Raw genomic sequence first — 20,325 nt, 5'->3', positions numbered from 1 at the left:
TACATTTACATTCATTTGTTTTACATTTTAATAAATATCCGTCTTCAATACTTCAGTCAGTAAATGGTGCAATGGAGTGTCACATCTGCAAGTGTGCAGATAACAAAGTGTATGTGGTTACAGATGTAACTTCAACGTGTGGTTCCTCTCACAACCAGAGCACTATCACGGTTTCAAATCTTTCATCAGGGCTTTAATAATTGTAAATATACCATAGAGTTTGGACTGGTTTCTATCCTATTTGTATTGACATCAAATTAAATTATTTGAATTTTTTTTTCAGTTCAGTTTGACCGTGAACATTCACAATGCCCTTTGTATTCTTCATGATAACTGATATACATATGAATAAAATTAAGTCTGTACTTAATTATCAAACAAGCCTGTCTGCACAGGGTTACATCATTACAGGTTTACAACATTCTTTCTTATAACTGAAAGCTATTCATGAGTCGGGATCCTTGGCACATCTAAGAAGAAATACGTACACTCATTATATACAAATAAGCAGCATTACTAAATAAATTAACCATCGTGTAGTGTAATATTACTTCGACTATAAAAGATGCATGTAGTATGGAAAAATAAATAATCTGCATGCTGAAACAAAGCTGAGTTGAGCCATTTCTGTATTTCAACAGGTATTTAAAATACTGAGCCTTAATTGAGATGGCAGTTAACAGAATGCATAATCAGGAGTCCAGCTGAAAGACTGGGTCCCTCCACTAGCCTCCCCACAATGACAGAAGGCTCATCTCTCTTACACACAGCCAGGACCATTTCCAAGTCGGTTCCTCTTCTGAAAGTGAAAAGATGCAACTAAAAAGGCTCGGATGAGGCATCTATTCAGCTGTAAACAAATCAGAACAACAGATGGCGCAAGATGCGAGACTCCAATTGTGGAGCGCTAATAGCTGTGGTAGGATGTCACATCCAGGGGGTGGTTACCAGACAATAGAGCTGGTCAGTACATGAGATCTGCTGCACCCGTGTTGGCATCTGACTCTTTGGCCTCCTGAAAGGGAAACTGGATGCCAGCTAGGCGGATCAGAAGGATGTTAAGGCCATGCACAAGGAAAACTATGAATATGAGCCAGAAAGTGCAGTCAAACGTCTCACTGTGTGTCTTGTAGACAAAAGTACTCTCTTTGTAATTCGCAATCTTCTCAGACAGGTGATGCAGTTTGACCTCAGATGCATAAAGGATTAGGATGAGACAGCTGCACAGACCTGCACAAGCAGACAATCTTTGTGGTTAATGGAAATTCACAACTGGATTTTATGAATCTTGTTAACAAGTGCTTTAATTGTGCTTTTGATTATATACAGTGTATTAAAAGTAATGTCATTCTTGTACTCTGTAGCATATAGATCCAAATTTGCTGCTCAAACAGTCTTGGTTATTACTTCTTAATGGAAACAGGTGACGGGTCAAACAGGTCATTGTCATGCTACAGCGTCCATCAGCATATGATTCACAGAGACATCTGACACGAGATCTGGGTTGGCCAGTTGGACAGAGTGAATATTTCCATGCTTTTATTTATTTATTATGCAAGCCAATCCCAAGCCTCTCTAAAAGGTACACAAAAGTTTTGGGGTACGGAAAAATAAATTATAGTGGCTCAGATTCACGTCGATGAATTTCAAAAGAGACCTTTTAGTGAAGTATCTGTGTGTTTGTTTGGGTCTTTGTGCAGACAGGGGTTGGTGGGAGGGATGCAATGCAATAACGGATAAATCAAGGAATTCAAAGGAAAAAACTTTGTGTGTGTGTGTGTGTGTGTGTGTACAGGCTCACAGCTGATCAGGTTCCACAGGTAAAGGCCTAAAGGTCCATGCAGTGTCTCATATGGTTTTCCAAAAGCATTGTACATGAAGAAGGCAGAACACACAGACGAGAAGAGGATGAGCACTGCACAGAAGATGATGACACTCACATGTAGACTAGCTGGGATCACATCCACCAGGTCGGGAAAAACTATACAGAGTAAGAACAACATATTCACAAATCAAAATATAACCTAATGTTAATAATAACATTTAACATTAGCCTTTCTGTCCGTGAGAACATTTCCTGTAGTGGAGTCAGTAATGGAAGATAAGTAATTCATTAAATACTATTCTACCTAATGTGTAATGTGTATTGTATTTCATGTGAAAAATTATTTCAGGGTATTGGATAGAAGCTAATGAATGATATACAGTACTGTAGGCCAAGGCTGCGTATTCTGAGTGAACAATGAGAGTCAAAATATTTTGTTTGGATACAAGTTTTTGAGTAAGTGTGAGAAATACGGTATTTGAAGATGGAGAACCACTGGGGGAATCTCACTGAAAGAAACATAAATTTTTCACGTACATTTGCAGAAAGATTCTTGGAAGCACTTTTAAGGGTTCAGACAAAGAAGAAGCCATGAAGGATCCTATGGGAACCCTAAGGGGAGTTTTATAGATTAAATTTCTGAACACTGCAAAAAAACAAACAAAAAACCATGCCTTTCAGATTTTTCAAGTTTAGGTCATAAAAATTTTTTCCCTGACATCCAGTTATTTTTGTTTAGTGGACCGAAAGCTACTGAATCCAAATCACAGACTTCCAATTTTATTATTATATTTTTTTAATAGAACAATTAGGGCGGGACGGTGGTGTAGTGGTTAGCGCTGTCGCCTCACAGCAAGAAGGTCCGGGTTCGAGCCCCGTGGCCGGCAAGGGCCTTTCTGTGCGGAGTTTGCATGTTCTCCCCGTGTCCGCGTGGGTTTCCTCCGGTTGCTCCGGTTTCCCCCACAGTCCAAAGACATGCAGGTTAGGCTAACTGGTGACTCTAAATTGAGCGTAGGTGTGAATGTGAGTGTGAATGGTTGTCTGTGTCTATGAGTCAGCCCTGTGATGACCTGGCGACTTGTCCAGGGTGTACCCCGCCTTTCACCCATAGTCAGCTGGGATAGGCTCCAGCTTGCCTGCGACCCTGTAGAACAGGATAAAGCGGCTAGAGATAATGAGATGAATAGAACAATTAATGAATTTAGAACCACGTGGCCCTCAATTCTCTGCTATTTTTTCCTGCTTCACCATGACCCAATTCAAGATACTACATCGTGCCACACATGATGGACTTTCCCCGTTTGCACAAGGCATTGTGAGATACAAATTTGAAACAGGAGAGAAAAATGGAGGACGTGAGTGTGCGAATGAAATGTAAAAGACCGACTACAGTAACGGAAAGCGAGAAAAAAAGACGTTATGTTGCGAAGGAAAGGAAACGCAGGACCAAACTAATAAATATTGGCGGTCAGCGAGCACCTCGGTGTGATCAGCCGTTCGTTTAGTGACAGAATGATGGAACTGTTAGTGCACGGTCAAAGGTAAAGCTGTAGATGGCAGTAATGCAACACTGTGGATGCCAGCTGCCATAAAACCCAAAAGGAGAAGAAGGTGGTAAACCTGCGCATGTGCACATGGACTTCCTCTGTCTGCTTGACTGCGTGAAGCGAGTGATTTCATGCACATTATTTGCTCAGGAATCCCCGCAAATTACATAACTTCCCAGCCACAGAATGGCCTGTTTTTTGAGATATTACAGAAATAAACATATATCACAATGATCAAATTTCAGAAAGAACTAAATTTAACCGATTTTATGAAATTGAAAGGCCGTCTGGCTTTAATATTGACACATGCCCAGTTCACTTGTGTTAAATCAATGTCAGTGTAATGCTGCTCACTGAAACTGGGTACTGGTCATTTGAAACCTGTCAAATTTGGGCTTGTTCCAATTCTCATTAGTAAAAAAAATTCTCTACGTGAAATGACTGTGGCACATTTAAGAGCAAGATTGGTGAGAAACCATTTGATAAAAAATGAAATGGATTCACTTCATAAATTTTAAATAGAAGCTGTGTGTTTCCACATTATGGGACATCCCCCAAAAGCAGGGTTGTCAATCACTGTGATCAAAGATCTGGATCAGTTTTTATCTGAGCTATTGATATTTAAAAATAAAGAAATAAAAGCCTGTAATGTTACTTTAAATACTCCGATGCATTTCCAATTGCACTCACAGCTTCAGGGTTCCTGTTTGATCCTGAGCTTTGGGTTACTGTCCATGTACATGTTCTTCCCATGTCTGTGTGGGTTTACGTTGGGTTCTCCGAGGATTAGGTAGATTGACTCAAAATTGCCCTCGGTGTGAATGAGTGTGTGAATGTGTGTTTGTTGCTCCGTGAGGACTGACGTCCTATCTGAGGTGTATTCCCACCTCATATCCAGTGTTCTGGGGTGTTCTGACCAGAGTCCAGAACAAGGATCAAGCAGTTACTGAAGATGAATGAATGAATTTCCAGTTGTGTTGGACTTTAATGGAGAATTTCAAAGCAGTGTATAGGACTTTCTTTCTTTCTTTTTAAATTTTCTGGACCCTTTTTGTCATGCAGACCTGACAATCATGGATACAGAGGCGGCCAACTTTGTATATACAAACAGCTTAATGTTATGGGTTCTAAACCCGTGAGGCTGTTATTAGTTGTGTATTTAACAGCGATCACAACCCTCCTGTATTTGCATGATTTCAGTTCACATAGTGAGCTTGTCACCACAAATGGGTGTGTATTTGACCTTCTATATCAACACACCCGTTTGCGGTGACAAACGGGTGTGTTGATATAGTAGGTCAAAGACACACCTGTTTGCAGTGACGAGCTTATACAGAGCCCCTAAAGTCCAGAAAGTGATTTTTTTTAATCTTGTGCACACGAGTTATATTGTACGAGCACTTTATTTATCTTGTGCACACAAGTTATTATCTTGTGCACACAAGGTAATTTGTGTGCATAAGGTAAATAAATTGCTCCCACAAGATAATAACTTGTGTATACAAGATGAAAAATATATACAGTGGATATAAAAAGTGTACAAACCCCGTTAAAATGATAGGTTTTTCTGATGTAAAAAAAAAAAATGAGACCACAATAAATAATTTCAAAACTTTCCCACCTTTAATGTAACCTATAATCTGTACAATTCAGTTGAAAAACAAACAGATCTGTTAGGCGGGAAACCCATTAAAAGAAAAAAAGTACAATAAGCTGGTTGCATAAATGTGCACACCCTTAAACTAATACTTTGTTGAAGCACCTTTTGATTTAATTACAGCATTCAGTCTTTTTGGGTAGGAGTCTGTCAGTCTGCCACATCTAGACTTGGCGATATTTGCCCACTCTTCCTTGCAAAAGCGCTCCAAATCTGTCAGATTGCGAGGGTATCTCTTGTGCACAGCCCTCTTCGGGTCACCCCACAGATTTTCAATTGGATTTAGGTCTGGGCTCTGGCTGGGCCATTCCAAAACTTGAATTTTCTTCTGATGAAGCCATTCTTTAGTCGATTTCGATGTATGCTTGGGGTCATTTTCATGCTGAAAGATGAAATTCTTCTTCATCTTCAGCTTTTTAGCAGACACCTGAAGGTTTTGGGCCAAAATTGACTGGTATTTAGAACTGTTCATAATTCCCTCCACCTTGACTAAAGCCCCTGTTCCAGCTGAAAAAAAACAACAACCTCAAAACATAATGCTGCCACCACCGTGCTTCACCGTGGATATGGTGTTCTTTTGGTGATGTACAGTGTTGTTTTTGCGCCAAACATACCTTTTGGAATTGTGGCCAAAAAGTTCGATCTTGGTTTCATCAGACCATAATACATTTTCCTACATGCTTTTGGGAGAGTTGATGTTTTTTTTTTTTTTTCAAAATTTAGCCAGGCCTGGATGTTTTTCTTTGTAAGAAAAGGCTTCCATCTTGTGACCCTACCTCATAGTCCAGACATATGGAGAATACGGGAGATTGTTGTCACATGTAGTACACAACCAGTACTTGCCAGAAATTCCTGCAGCTCCTTCAGTGTTGCTGTAGGCCTCTTGGCAGCCTCCCTGACCAGTTTTCGTCTTGTCTTTTCATCAATTTTAGAGGGATGTCCAGTTCTCAGTAATGTTACTGTTGTCCTATATTTTCTCCACTTCTTGATGACGGTCTTCACTGTGCTCCATGGTATATCTAACGCCGTGGAAATGTTTTTGTCCCCTTCTCCTAACTGATACCTTTCAACAATGAGATCCCTTTGACGCTTTGTAAGCTCTCTGTGAACGCTGGCTTTTGCTGGAGGATGCAACTGAGTAAATGTCTGAACTTTATTTGGGGTTAATCAGAGTCATTTTAATTGATGGCATGTGTGAACCCCAAAAGACTGAACGCTGTAATTAAATCAAAAGGTGCTTCAACGAAGTATTAGTTTAAAGGTGTGCACACTTATGCAACCACCTTTTGTACATTTTTTTAAAATGGATTTCCCCCGAAGAGATCTGTTTGTTTTTCAGCTGAACTGTACAGATTATAGGTCACATTAAAGATGGGAAAGTTTTGAAATTATTTATCGTGGTCTTGGTTTGTTTTTTTTTTACATCAGAAAAAACTATCATTTTAATGGGGTGTGTACACTTTTTATATCCACTGTACCACCTTTTGGGACTTTAGATACCCTGTAATATTATGCTTGAAAGGTTAGAAGGATGCATATTCGGTGCACACTGTGGTGTGTTCCTCTGCTGCTTGCACAATGCTGAGTGAAAAAAAAGTGAAAGTGAGTTTATGGAAGGGAGAATTTTTATGGTTTTAGTCTTACTCAAGGCACACACTGTGATCATATTAAACACCATTGGAGGTTGTGTCTAAGCCACTTACACCCACATGTAAAAAAAAAAATCCCATTCTCGTTATCTCTAGCCGCTTTATCCTGTTCTACAGGGTCGCAGGCAAGCTGGAGCCTATCCCAGCTGACTACGGGCGAAAGGCGGGGTACACCCTGGACAAGTCGCCAGGTCATCACAGGGCTGACACATAGACACAGACAACCATTCACACTCACATTCACACCTCCGGTCAATTTAGAGCCACCAGTAATAAATAAAAATCCTGGAGGCTTGTCAAAAGTCATAGGTCTCAGAGGGAGAGAGTTTTTTTCATTTCACTCAAACCTGAGAGCTGAGACTATTATTTTGACAGAGTGACACAGCAGCTTAGGTTACTCACAAGAGAAGGAGAAAGGTCTTCCTCCCAGTCCACACTGTTTCAGCCTCTGTCCGTGAAAGAGGCCATAGTTTAAGCTCCCGATGAATTTATCCAGCTCCGATCCAGTGGCATTAACCAGCTGAGCGCCTGTTTTACACAACACAGTCGCCTTCACCCAGTTCCTACCTCCCATAGCCACAGCTACGATCAACACACAGGCAAAACTCAGCACACCAGCCAGAGAGAACAACACTTTCTTCTGCCTACTAGGCATCATGCACAGAAACACACACACACACACACCTTAAACACACGCCATCCTTGAGTCCTGTGCATTAAAGTAAGCAATACAAACAGGTTCTCTATATTCAATCATAAATAAATACATAAATAACTGGCTATATGTTTCCTCTGGATAATTGTTTAGAGATACAGTGTTGTGTAAAATGTCGGCTCAGGGTTGAGTTACAGCGATGGTATCTCCCCACGCGTCTCCAGGTTACCGGGTTGAGTTTCTGCCAGAGGCGCTCGGTGAGCTGCACACGCTCGTTTGCTCTCTCTGACCTTAACTTTAATTGGTTACTGGATGAAGACAGTACAGCTCTGTGTGGAAACAATTTCCCATCTGTTGCCTTATGGGAACCATAAATGTCACGTTTACGGCTTTATAGAGCAGATTATAGGCTTATGCATTTAAAACAAGACAAAAGAGACATACCCCATGTAGGCCTGTTGTCTAGCAGTTGTTTAAGCCTTCGTGCAGAAATACTGAAGATAATAAAATATGACCTTGGGGAGGGCCACTGCAATTTTATGTCTCATAGCATTTTGTCTTTGCTTTCACAACTGAATAGGTTCAATTCACTTAACATTTATCGGCATGACCAAATGGAGGCTATATTTGTATTGTTTCTGCAGGACAAACACATTTAAGCTAATTATCTGAGATTTTTTAAAATTTATACTAAATTTTTATCCATTATCATTTTCTTGACATCAACAGAAAACATTTTTCAGACAGCAGCAAAAGGCAAATGTGTTTGTCATGAGATGGTGTTATTTTCCAGCTTTGTCTAGGATAACCCACTTCCCAATGAATAATACAGTTAGGCTACCTAAAGATTTAAATGTGCACTGAATAATAAATTGCTTGACATGGTTGTTCTAAAAAAATACCAGGGAATAATGCACAATCCCAATTCTCTGGATATGCAGATTGAAAACTCCTCATTCCCAACACACCCCGCCCTCTTCCCCTGGTAAACTGGTTTAATAACATAAAACACAAACACAGTATTTTGCATGCTCTGTGTTTGCATATTTGAAAATGCTATGTTCTTTTATCCTTGGGTTGGGCATGATGATGGTACAATATATTGTGATAAATTATATCACAATACACTTCTCTGACATATAATTTTATTTGAAAAAAGATATATATAATATACAGTGTTGCTTGAAAGTTTGTAAACCCTTTAGAATTTTCTATATTTCTGCATAAATATGACCTAAAACATCATCAGATTTTCACACAAGTCCTAAAAGTAGATAAAGAGAACCCAGTTAAACAAATGAGACAAAAATATTATACTTGGTCATTTATTTATTGAGGAAAATGATCCAATATTACATATCTGTGGGTGGCAAAAGTATGTGAACCTTTGCTTTCAGTATCTGGTGTGACCCCCTTGTGCAGCAATAACTGCAGCTAAACGTTTCCGGTAACTGTTGATCAGTCCTGCACACCGGCTTGGAGGAATTTTAGCCCGTTCCTCCGTACAGAACAGCTTCAACTCTGGGATGTTGGTGGGTTTCCTCACATGAACTGCTCGCTTCAGGTCCTTCCACAACATTTCAATTGGATTAAGGTCAGGACTTTGACTTGGCCATTCCAAAACATTAACTTTATTCTTCTTTAACCATTCTTTGGTAGAACGACTTGTGTGCTTAGGGTCGTTGTCTTGCTGCATGACCCACCTTCTCTTGAGATTCAGTTCATGGACAGATGTCCTGACATTTTCCTTTAGAATTCCCTGGTATAATTCAGAATTTATTGTTCCATCAATGATGGCAAGTTGTCCTGGCCCAGATGCAGCAAAACAGGCCCAAACCATGATACTACCACCACCATGTTTCACACATGGGATAAGGTTCTTATGCTGGAATGCAGAGTTTTCCTTTCTCCAAACATAACGCTTCTCATTTAAACCAAAAAGTTATTTTTTGGTCTCAACCGTCCACAAAACATTTTTCCAATAGCCTTCTGGCATGTCCACATGATCTTTAGCAAACTGCAGACGAGCAATAATGTTCTTTTTGGGGAACAGTGGCTTTCTCCTTGCAACCGTGCCATGCACACCATTGTTGTTCAGTGTTCTCCTGATGGTGGACTCATGAACATTAACATTAGCCAATGTGAGAGAGGCCTTCAGTTGCTTAGAAGTTACTCTGGAGTCCTTTGTGACCTCGCTGACTATTACACGCCTTGCTCTTGGAGTGATCTTTGTTGGTCGACCACTCCTGGGGAGGGTAACAATGGTCTTGAATTTCCTCTATTTGTACACAATCTGTCTGACTGTAGATTGGTGGAGTCCAAACTCTTTAGAGATGGTTTTGTCACCTTTTCCAGCCTGATGAGCATCAACAACGCTTTTTCTGAGGTCCTCAGAAATCTCCTTTGCTCGTGCCATGATGCACTTCCACAAACATGTGTTGTGAAGATCAGACTTTGATAGATCCCTGTTCTTTAAATAAAACAGGGTGCCCACTCACACCTGATTGTCATCCCATTGATTGAAAACACTTGACTCTAATTTGACCTTCAAATTAACTGCTAATCCTAGAGGTTCACATACTTTTGCCACTCACAGATATGTAATATTGGATCATTTTCCTCAATAAATAAATAACCAAGTATAATATTTTTGTCTCATTTGTTTAACTGGGTTCTCTTTATCTACTTTTAGGACTTCTGTGAAAATGTGATGATGTTTTAGGTCATATTTATGCAGAAATATAGAAAACTCTAAAGGGTTCACAAACTTTCAAGCACCACTGTATATGTAATATGATTGTGTGAAGATAATGTTTATCTTCGAGCAGTGAACATATTCACCACTACATATATTTTTCAGCATGACAAGATAAACTTCATATCTTCACACAACCGTGTAATGTTTTTTATATTATAGAGACACAGCCACAAAAAACGCAAGTTAATCAAAAGAATTTTAATTTTGAACCAGTTCACCATTTTGTCATTGCGCATCCAGTCAGCGGAAAAACACTGGAAGTGACATCATTGGAGTGATATATTGGGAATTATTATATATACAGGCCACTTTTTCTAAGGAATAAAAACCTGTGTTCTATTCCCTTCTAGTGGGTTTACTGATGGCATGCAATATTGTTATCATATCACTTATCCTTCATATATTCCGCCACTCTACCCAATGGAGAATGAGCGTGCAATATTGTTATAATATTGCATGTTGTCAAGACAACACGATGTCACACATCAGCGCTCATGCGAAGATCCAATGACAAAACTTTTCTGCTGCACCTGCACACAATCATTTCGTTGTCCACTGGAAAAGACAGAAGACGAGGCTAATCCAGTGCTACTGCTAGGTTTAAGCACTAAATAAATAAACTGAAAACTGAAACTGAAGACGCACTGAACACCCAAAAGGCTACCAAAACTTCATTATATATTCTTGATGCATATTTACAAGAGAAAAACATACCAACAGACCTCAAAAAAATGGAAAAGAGACATGTCAGAGATGTAAAACTTCTGCGCTAGTGAGTGACCGTGACAGTTGGTAAACAAATATGGCCGTGAGGTTTGCTTCGTTAAAAACGGAAGCTTCTGAGAGAATTTTGGCTGCCAGGTTGCTCCGTTGTGTGTAGTTGTCAATGTTGATTATAAAAGTAACTAAGTAAATTACACAGAGAAAATAATAATAATATTCAACTTGACTGCGCTAGCATTGGCCTTTGCTTACGCTACACCGGCTGGAAGGTAACTGCACTGCCGCGCTAACAGCACTGAGTTGCAGGTCAGCTAGTGTTGGTCTTTGAGAATGCTGATATGAAGAGTGTGTGTATGTATAATAATAATAATAATAATAATAATAATAATATTGGCTGGCTTTTTTTTCGTGGTCTATCAGATGTTCCATTCAGCTAGCTGAATGGACTATATCTGATATACCACTCAACGCCAGCCAATATCATTTAAATATGTCACTCAGATCCACGATGTATTTCAGATGAAAAATGCGAGTTTTTTAACATGAGAAAAAAACTTTATATCTACAAGCCAATGTGAGATTTTCTTTTTATTATATAGACACATTCACAAGCAAAAAGTACCCAAATTTATCAAAACAATTCATCAATTTCCTCATGAATGACATATAGAGATTTATGTCATGGTTTTGGTTCTCCATGTCCTGGATGTAGCTCATATGAAAAACATGAATGGTGTATTTCTCAGTAAATCACTCATGTCTATATATAGGCACATGAGTGTTTTACTGAGAAATACACCACTCATATTTTTCATATGAGCTACATCCAGGACATCAAGTAACAAATTTTTCAATACCCTCGCTCATGAGGAAATCGATAATGTACAGAAAAGGGGTGTGTTGTTTAAATTATTATTTTTTTAAAAATTCAAACTAGTTTATGTTTAAATAAACCCAATAGAATGGATGGACTTGTTTTTATGTTTGTGAGTTCATATCAGCTAATTTCATGTCTCTCTGATGACAAAACATCAGAAAACAAAGATGGCTCTTTTACTTTTACAGGTAATTTACAGAGAAGTTAGAAAATGGTCATGAAATAGTCCTGAATAAAAGGAATGAATATTTTCAGTACGTAAAGCACCAACCATTTCAAGTAGGTATTTTGCATTTTCCGCTGACATTCAGTAAAAGTAAGTGAAAACAGGAACTGTTCTTTCATAATCATATGATAATGCAAAGCTTGCGATTCATAATATCTCATCTCATTATCTCTAGCCACTTTATCCTGTTCTACAGGGTCGCAGGCAAGCTGGAGCCTATCCCAGCTGACTACGGGCGAAAGGCGGGGTACACCCTGGACAAGTCGCCAGGTCATCACAGGGCTGACACATAGACACAGACAACCATTCACACTCACATTCACACCTACGGTCAATTTAGAGTCACCAGTTAACCTAACCTGCATGTCTTTGGACTGTGGGGGAAACCGGAGCACCCGGAGGAAACCCACGCGGACACGGGGAGAACATGCAAACTCCGCACAGAAAGGCCCTCGCCGACCACGGGGCTCGAACCCGGACCTTCTTGCTGTGAGGCGACAGCGCTAACCACTACACCACCGTGCCGCCCTGATTCATAATATTTACATACAAAATAAATATAAAGGCTGGTAAAAGCTGTTGTTGAGATCTTGTGTCATGTTGAGTTATACAATAAAAGCACTATATTGATCTGATATATAGCTGTTCAATAACTTGGTTACTTCATTAGAGTGTCAGCAAAAGCACAAGACTTTTATTAATTAAAATAACATCTTTAATCAGAGATGAAGAAAACTGCTCTCCCACATCAGACTCCCACATAACTATTAAAATGCATCAGTCTGTGTTTAAGATAAACCTTGCGGTCTTACAGGAATGTTTCAACTGTTCCAAACACAATACAAATGTATGATGCTTTTAATTCATTAACATGAATAAAGTGAACATGAAGTGTTTTAAGTTTTCAATTTTAAAAGCCTTGATACCAACAGTGATTTTCTATTATTATTATTATTATTATTATTATTATTATTATTATTATACTTTCTAAATATCATTCCTTATCATATCTGTAAACATACATGAAAAACACTTCAGCATATGAAATGGAAAAACCCATGTTATAACTAAAATAACCCTTTTTGACCAAATGAACGTATCTAGACATGGAGTGATGAGAAATAACCAGTAGGTGTTAACATTTGTCAACCATCTAAAGCATGCGTCAAAATATGATTCATAGACAGGTCTCTGAATCGGTCACTGTCTGTTTTTAGGATGCCCACATCTCTTTTCTGTGGTACTTTTTACTGGAAAGGTTTAGATGACATGATTACATGACAAACACGAAGAGAAGAAAAGATAAAGAAAAGAGCAAGATAAATAAAGATGATTTATAAATCAGGTGGAGTTTTTTAAATGTAAAAGTGAAAACATAATAGGTCAGTGAATGTGTCAGTGAAACCAGTGTGAAGTACTGTAACCATGAGTCATATCAGGGATTTTTCCTTGTGTGATCTGTTCAGTGCTCATATTTTGTAAAGCTGGTGATTTTTATTTTTTATTTTTGGTAATTGGTTGAAAATGAGAAAAGAAAAGAAAACTTTTTAGCCAGCCTAAACAGTAAATATTTACTTAGTATAACTTAGTCTCACAAAGAGCCGTATTACAGTGAACACTGATATTGTAAATCCCACCAACAGATATGTACAGATGTAAAAGCTTTCGGTGTTTAACAAAGGTTATTCCAAATACAGATAATCAGCAAAACAGGAATTATGTAATATTTATTATCTAAAAACGCAACACTTTGATGATCTGACTGCACGTTGGTCAAATTCCTGCAGTTTGCCAGCATTTAGAAAACTATAAAGAATTTTCTACCTGATATTAAACTGTTAAGTACCCTCTAATGTCTAAATACAACAAATACTGCTATTTCCTCCACTTGAAATTTCAGGCTTCTTTAAATCGACATATGAGCAACTAATTCCATTAGTGCAAATTAAAATGCAAACCCTGTATCTGTTTTGATGTATGAAGAAATATGTAAATAGGATGCGTTCATTGCGCAAAGCTAGGTGGTTCAAGATATTTCTCAGGTTGTAATTCATGGAAAAAAAGATTCATTTTTGCTCTTAAATACTCTGCAGGCAGCTTAGCTTTAAACTGTATGTGCTTAGCATACTTAAACTGTAAGCTTTAGCATCCTGTTTCATACCTTTTTTTTTTTGTCTGACATGTATTTTTGCCCGCTTATGAAACTGGCTGCAGTTGTAGATTTTGATCCTGGTCAGATTCTAGGTTTCTTTCTAGGTTTCTCCTTTTAGTAAAGACCTGTGTGATCTGATGTCTGAATGAAGGGCAGAAAAAGAAGTAAAGCACTGGGTCAAAGCAAAGGTTTAGGACGGCCAGAAGCAAAGTGGACTCTTTGGCTAAGAATAGGTGCTTCTGAATGCCACAGTCAGTGATTATCTCATTTTGTGTAAACGTATAAGGCATGCGAACTGCATGATATGGTACAAAGCACACAACATAAGCCACTGTCACCATTGCGATATTGAGAGTAGCATGGTGAGCACTGGCCTGCTCCTCAGGGTCTCCTCCACGTTTACCCCAAAGCTGTTTCAGCACCAGGCCATTTGACATAAGCACAGCTACAGAGGCATTTATGAAAATCGCCATGCCCAGAAAAACAGAGAGTGTGTGCCAATGCTTGGCAACTTCCTGCTTAATATCTTTACATGTTATTAAAGTGTTGTTAGAAATCTTATCCTTGATTGGAATGGCCATGTTGGGGACATTGATGAAGAGCACCAGAAGCCAGACGACAGCAGACATTACCAGGGCAAATCCCACCTCCTGTAGGCGGAACAGCTTGGAGCTCTGGGTGATCTGGAAGTAACGTTGTACACTGACAAAAGCCAGAAATATGATCGAGGCATACATGTTGATGTAGATGAGCGGTGCACTGACTTGACAGTGGAAAATCGTTAGTCTCTGGGATTGCACACCAAAGTCTTTCGCGATCTTGACTGGCAGTGCCAATGTCAACAAAAAGTCAGAGGTCAGAAGGTTGATCAGGTACACATTCATGCACTTCTTGGTGTTTCTACTGTATATAAATGCCCAGAGTGCCACCAGGCTGCCAGCCATGCCTATCAGGAAGATAATGATGTAGGATGTGGCAAATGGCATCATCTTGTCATTTACCACACAATTCTGGTCCTTCATAGTGGTACTTGCTGTAGTCTCCATTTTTGGTAAGAGGGCTTGTAGAAATAGCTTAGAGTTTTTACAGTGTTTAAAATAACCCAGAATTTATCCAGTGTGTTGGATGAGCTGATGTCATTATAAAGAACCTCGATAAGGTGTTGAATGCAGTCTCTTTGTGGTTAGCTTTTTAGATCCTAACAGTACTCAGACAACTGAAACTGAGCAAAGGTGATCCAGACTTAACGAAGGAAGTGGTGAAAAACTGTCTTGTAGATGAGACATGCTAACCTGTCTGTTGATGAATCAGGAAGGAAGCCTGCAGAAACAAAGAGTTTACACATTTATTACCTATGCGAATGCTTTTTTTATATTGTGCTGAAAAGATGAACCTACAGATGGGTGCACATGAAAGGAAAAAACAGTGGCTTTATGCTGATATGGTTTGGGTTTACTTGTTCCCTTATAGGGAAGAGTCACTGGAAAGCAATACAAAGCTATTCTGAATGACCAGCTAAATGCTGCAATGGAACATTTCTGTCCTGATGAGAGTGGTCTCTTTCAGGATGACAATACGGCATGAGGGCTCACTGAATGGTTTGAATATGAAAATGATCATCATTTAGCGTAGAATAAAATCTACACTATGGCTTTCACAGCCACCCAACTGAACACCTATAGGAGAAGCTGGATCAACATGAAAGTCAGTACTCTCCACCAGCATCATCAAAACTCCAGCTGAAGGAAACTCTTTTAGAAGAATGGTGTTTATATCTTTAGTACAGTTCCAGAGACTTGAAGAATCATGTGTCAAGGTGCACTGAATAGGCTCTGGCAGCTGAAGGCTTAACTAAGTCACTGTCTTTTTCTTTGTCACCCGTCTGTAGCTAGTATTCAGTAAATCCGACTGAACAGTAAGTGGCTTTCTGTACACTTTTCTTACTTCCTCCTCACTTTAATACTCTGTTCCAATGTTATCTGGCCATAAGACATTGCTCCAGAATTTTATATGAAAATGGGTCCTTTCATGCTCGTCAGTGGTTTGCCTTTCGTTGTAAACCATTTCACATGTTTCTAACAACATACTAAACAGTTGATTTTTACACACATACTATTTTGGCAGTGTCTGGTTGATTAATTTTGGTCAATTGTTTAATTTTAAATACAACCTACGAGAAAACCAAGTTAAAACAATAACTTTTAAATTGCATTTTTTTAATTTATACACTAGTCGTTTATGGTATTAACTTCAGGAAGCGTATGTAAAAGCCAAAAAGGAGAAGTATGAAGTAAAGTAGGTTTCCAAAGCCTTTATTCCAAAGTTTTTATGCAAAGAAATCAGAGCATAATAGTAAAATTTGCATATTTGTTGTAAGTCAATATATTTGGCAAGAAGTAGCCATATTATGAACAGGGAGATACAGTATATTATGTTTATGTATCCACGAACATTTAATTGCTCACATTTGGCATTCATGTGTATGCTTACATTCAAGATTTGTCTAAAAGGGCAATAGACACAGAAACGTTTTTAGCCTACCAGAGTAAATCAGGCACAAGGAACTACAAAGAAAAATACTTTATGATAAGAATTTTAAAGGTCACAGTTTTGTTCCTAATTCAAATTATGAATAAAAAATACTCTACAAAACACTTCGCTAATACAGTGTCATCTGGTATCCCCAGTTCCATTTTAACTTCTACATTGATGTGGAAATTACATAAAGAAGTTTATATTCACTGTACAATTACACTTGACTACTGTTTGACCGATTTTTTGACAGAAACCACGTTGGTTTCTGTTCATTTGAGACAGTCTTATTTCCTAAATCTAACTTTATCATAACCTAGATGTTGTCATAAACGCTTGAGATGTTTTATTTTTAAAAAGTCAAGTAATACTTCAAATACTAAAAGACCTCAAGCAGGAAAAACACAGACATGCAAACACACTGTGGATAGAAAGAGACTCACCACATGTTCAGCTGCTCTTCACTTCTGACAGCATGTTGTCTCTACTAATTACCACTTCCTTTATGGTTTCCCCAGCAATTCTACTGCATAGCTTGGTGTAATCTCATTTCTTTGAATCTAAGACCATTTACTTCCTACAGCACAAAAGAGGGCATGAACCAAATGTCCTTGACGTGGCGCAGTGACGTTTCGGAAACCCAAACTTTCCCATTTCTGTAGGAAACCACAAAGTACCTGTCACTTAAAGTTTCGGCAGGCAAATTCAGCATACGATCCTCATCCAACTGTCCATCCTGAACAAAAAGAAATCATTTTGTCACTCCGTTCTTCATGTAAATGAGGTTAAAAGTTTGCTCTGTTTAACAGAAACGCACACTGCTCAAGAGATGAAGCTGGGCTGAAACTGAAATTGAGGAAGATGTGTCAGAGCCATCTGGGGAAAATACCACAGTATTGGCTTGTTTCCACAATGACTTTGAATGTTTCGTTAATAGACTTAGTCACTTCCTTTTATTGCTATTTTTTACATTGCATTTCATGAGTGAAATTTCTACAAAGTTCTAAACAGGAAAGGCAGCAACAGTAATTGTGGAAATATATTATAAAGTCACATTTTTAATATGACAATATATAAACATCACAGTCATGATTTAACACCACTGTCTATCCATCCATCCATTATCTGTAGCCGCTTATCCTGTCCTACAGGGTCGCAGGCAAGCTGGAGCCTATCCCAGCTGACTATGGGCGAGAGGTGGGGTACACCCTGGACAAGTCGCCAGGTCATCACAGGGCTGACACATAGAGACACACAACCACTCACACCTACGGTCAATTTAGAGCCACCAATTAGCCTAACCTGCATGTCTTTGGACTGTGGGGGAAACCGGAGCACCCGGAGGAAACCCACGCGGACACGGGGAGAACATGCAAACTCCACACAGAAAGGCCCTCGTCGGCCACGGGGCTTGAACCCAGGACCTTCTTGCTGTGAGGCGACAGCGCTAACCACTACACAACCGTGCCGCCCCCCACTGTCTACGAAAAGTAAAAATATTTATCGTTCACAGACAGTAAAGTTTTATTATACAACCCCAAATCAGAAAAAGTTGGAACTGAAATTAAAACTGAAAAAATAATTTGTAAATAATATTTGACCTGTATTACACTCAAAACAATACAACAGCACATTATTTGTTGTTTTCCTTCATGAATTTTATTGTTTTCTTTTTCAAAATAAACACATTTCAATTTTGATTCTTATAACAGATTTCAAAAAACATTGGGACAGTAAAGCATTTACCCCTGTATAACATTGCCATTCCTTCTCACTACACTTAAAAGATGATTAGGGACTGAAGACACCAAGTGATGAAAAGTTGCATGTGTTATTTTGTCCCATTATTCCTGCAAACTGGTCTTACCCTACATTCACACCAAATGCGGCGAAAGTGTCAACAAGACTAGAAGTCATTCATTTTCTGTGTGAGCCAGTGTCTCTCTCAGTGATGAGATTGTTGGCAGCACATCTTGAGTTGTGGGGACGTCAGAATAAAACTGATGTCCAGGCAACTTTATGGTAATGAGCTATGATGCAATTCAGTGACAACCAGTCCAAATTTAGAAGTGCTCTGCTTTAAAGAGTCCTAGAGACAGTCATGTAAATTTTGGTTCCGTTCATACTATTCCCAAGTAGCCTACCATGGAGGAGAAATGGATAATTACGGTGGTAGGTTTCCCCGTTATTTACGATGTGTCCCTGTTTGCATACAGGGGCATTTAAAAAAAAGGAAGCATGGACCAAGGTGTCGGAAAGTGTAGGTGTTTCAGGTGAATTGGCAAAGTGCTTAATATATTTTGTGAAAATAAGAGAGAATTCCATGCTAACTATAACCATAGCATGCAAAAGAGGGTTGACTATTTAGTTACATGTGACTTGAATGCATACATGTCAACCTTTGGTCAATCAAACTTGTATAACCAACCTCCAAAATCCGTATTTCCCTTATAAAATCTGTATAAGATGCAAATTAAAATAATTTACCTAAAATTTGAATGATAATTAACAATGATATATCCAAGTTACCTTTTATTCAATATTAATAACAATAAACCTTCAGAATGAATACAAAGCTCCAATGTTTGACAAAAACACAAAGTGTCACTCTAATGTTCTGAACTGTACTCCATGACAGCTTTTTTAGCAGTCTGCACCAATACCTCACTAGGCTGCATGTCACAGCAAGTGTCTGTGTTGATCTTGCCGGAGTGCCCATTCAGAATCTTTTCAGTCGCTAGTGAAAGTCGCTCAGGTGGAAATATGCGTTTCAAACAAAATGTTACTTCCCGGTTGGCGGGATTCTCGCAATGCGGTGTGCGCATGATCAGAAGTGGAACGAAGTCTCGCTACCACAAGATAACGCGCGATTTCATAAGACTCTTTACTGGCTGTCTGTGGTGTACAGTACGTTTGTAAATGTTATGCGCTCTTTTATCATCGTGGGAATTGATTATAGCTCTAAATAAATATTGAAGTTTTTTTTAAAGAATCCGTATAACTTTATTTGTACGCCTGTATACTACCTTTATTGAATCAAATCCGTATAAAATACGGACATTCCGTATAGGTTGACATGTATGTGAATGACGCTGTTTAACGGGAGGTATTATGAGATGAGAGGTGTATGTTGGATATGTTAAAATGAAAGCAGTCATGGCATTGTTGACCAATTTTTAAAATTATTTTAGTTATTTATATTATTGTGTTTTTATTAAGATATAAGATACCAGCTGACGTGTTTGCTTTGCAGCCTTTTTCAATAAAGTTTACAAAATGAAGCATTCCGAACGAACTCACAGCGATCTATTTCATCTATGTCATAGAGCATCCACAAACTTACCAGCGTTATTAGCAGTTGTATGTCTCTGCAAAACCTGATGAGAGACACCAGCTTAATAGAATTGAGGAATGTGTTAAGGACATTAGACACTGGATGCTTATTAATTTCCTTCTGCTTAACTCTGACAAGACTGAAGTACTTGTGCTAGGACCACATACAGCTAGAAGTAAGTTTTCTGATTACACAGTAACTCTGGATGGCCTTTCTATTTCTTCACGTGCAGCAGTAAAAGACCTTGGAGTCATTATTGACCCCAGTCTTTCATTCGAAACTCACATTGATAACATCACCCGGATAGCTTTCTTTCATCTCAGAAATATTGCAAAGATAAGAAATTTAATGTCATTGCATGATGCAGAAAAACTAGTTCATGCTTTCGTT

General features: G+C 38.7%; 2 protein-coding genes across 2 annotated transcripts; both read right to left on the bottom strand.

The window, feature by feature from the left end:
- Positions 1-664: 664 nt before the first annotated feature.
- Positions 665-7,333, bottom strand: clrn1 (clarin 1). Its single transcript, XM_060898121.1, has 3 exons — positions 7,081-7,333; positions 1,819-1,981; positions 665-1,247 (listed from the first exon to the last, which is right to left on the bottom strand). Exons 1-3 carry the CDS (start codon positions 7,331-7,333, stop codon positions 965-967), a joined length of 699 nt encoding a protein of 232 aa, XP_060754104.1. The 3' UTR covers positions 665-964.
- A 5,256-nt stretch (positions 7,334-12,589) lies between these two features.
- gpr171 (G protein-coupled receptor 171) lies at positions 12,590-17,396 on the bottom strand. Its single transcript, XM_060898120.1, has 2 exons — positions 17,045-17,396; positions 12,590-15,389 (listed from the first exon to the last, which is right to left on the bottom strand). The coding sequence occupies exon 2, from the start codon at positions 15,113-15,115 to the stop codon at positions 14,114-14,116; it is 1,002 nt and encodes a 333-aa protein (XP_060754103.1). The 5' UTR covers positions 15,116-15,389; positions 17,045-17,396; the 3' UTR covers positions 12,590-14,113.
- Positions 17,397-20,325: the final 2,929 nt, after the last annotated feature.

The sequence above is a fragment of the Neoarius graeffei genome, chromosome 17 (genome assembly GCF_027579695.1).
Source record: "Neoarius graeffei isolate fNeoGra1 chromosome 17, fNeoGra1.pri, whole genome shotgun sequence".
Taxonomy (NCBI): Eukaryota; Metazoa; Chordata; class Actinopteri; order Siluriformes; family Ariidae; genus Neoarius; species Neoarius graeffei.
This window is presented reverse-complemented; position numbering and strand designations above follow the sequence as displayed.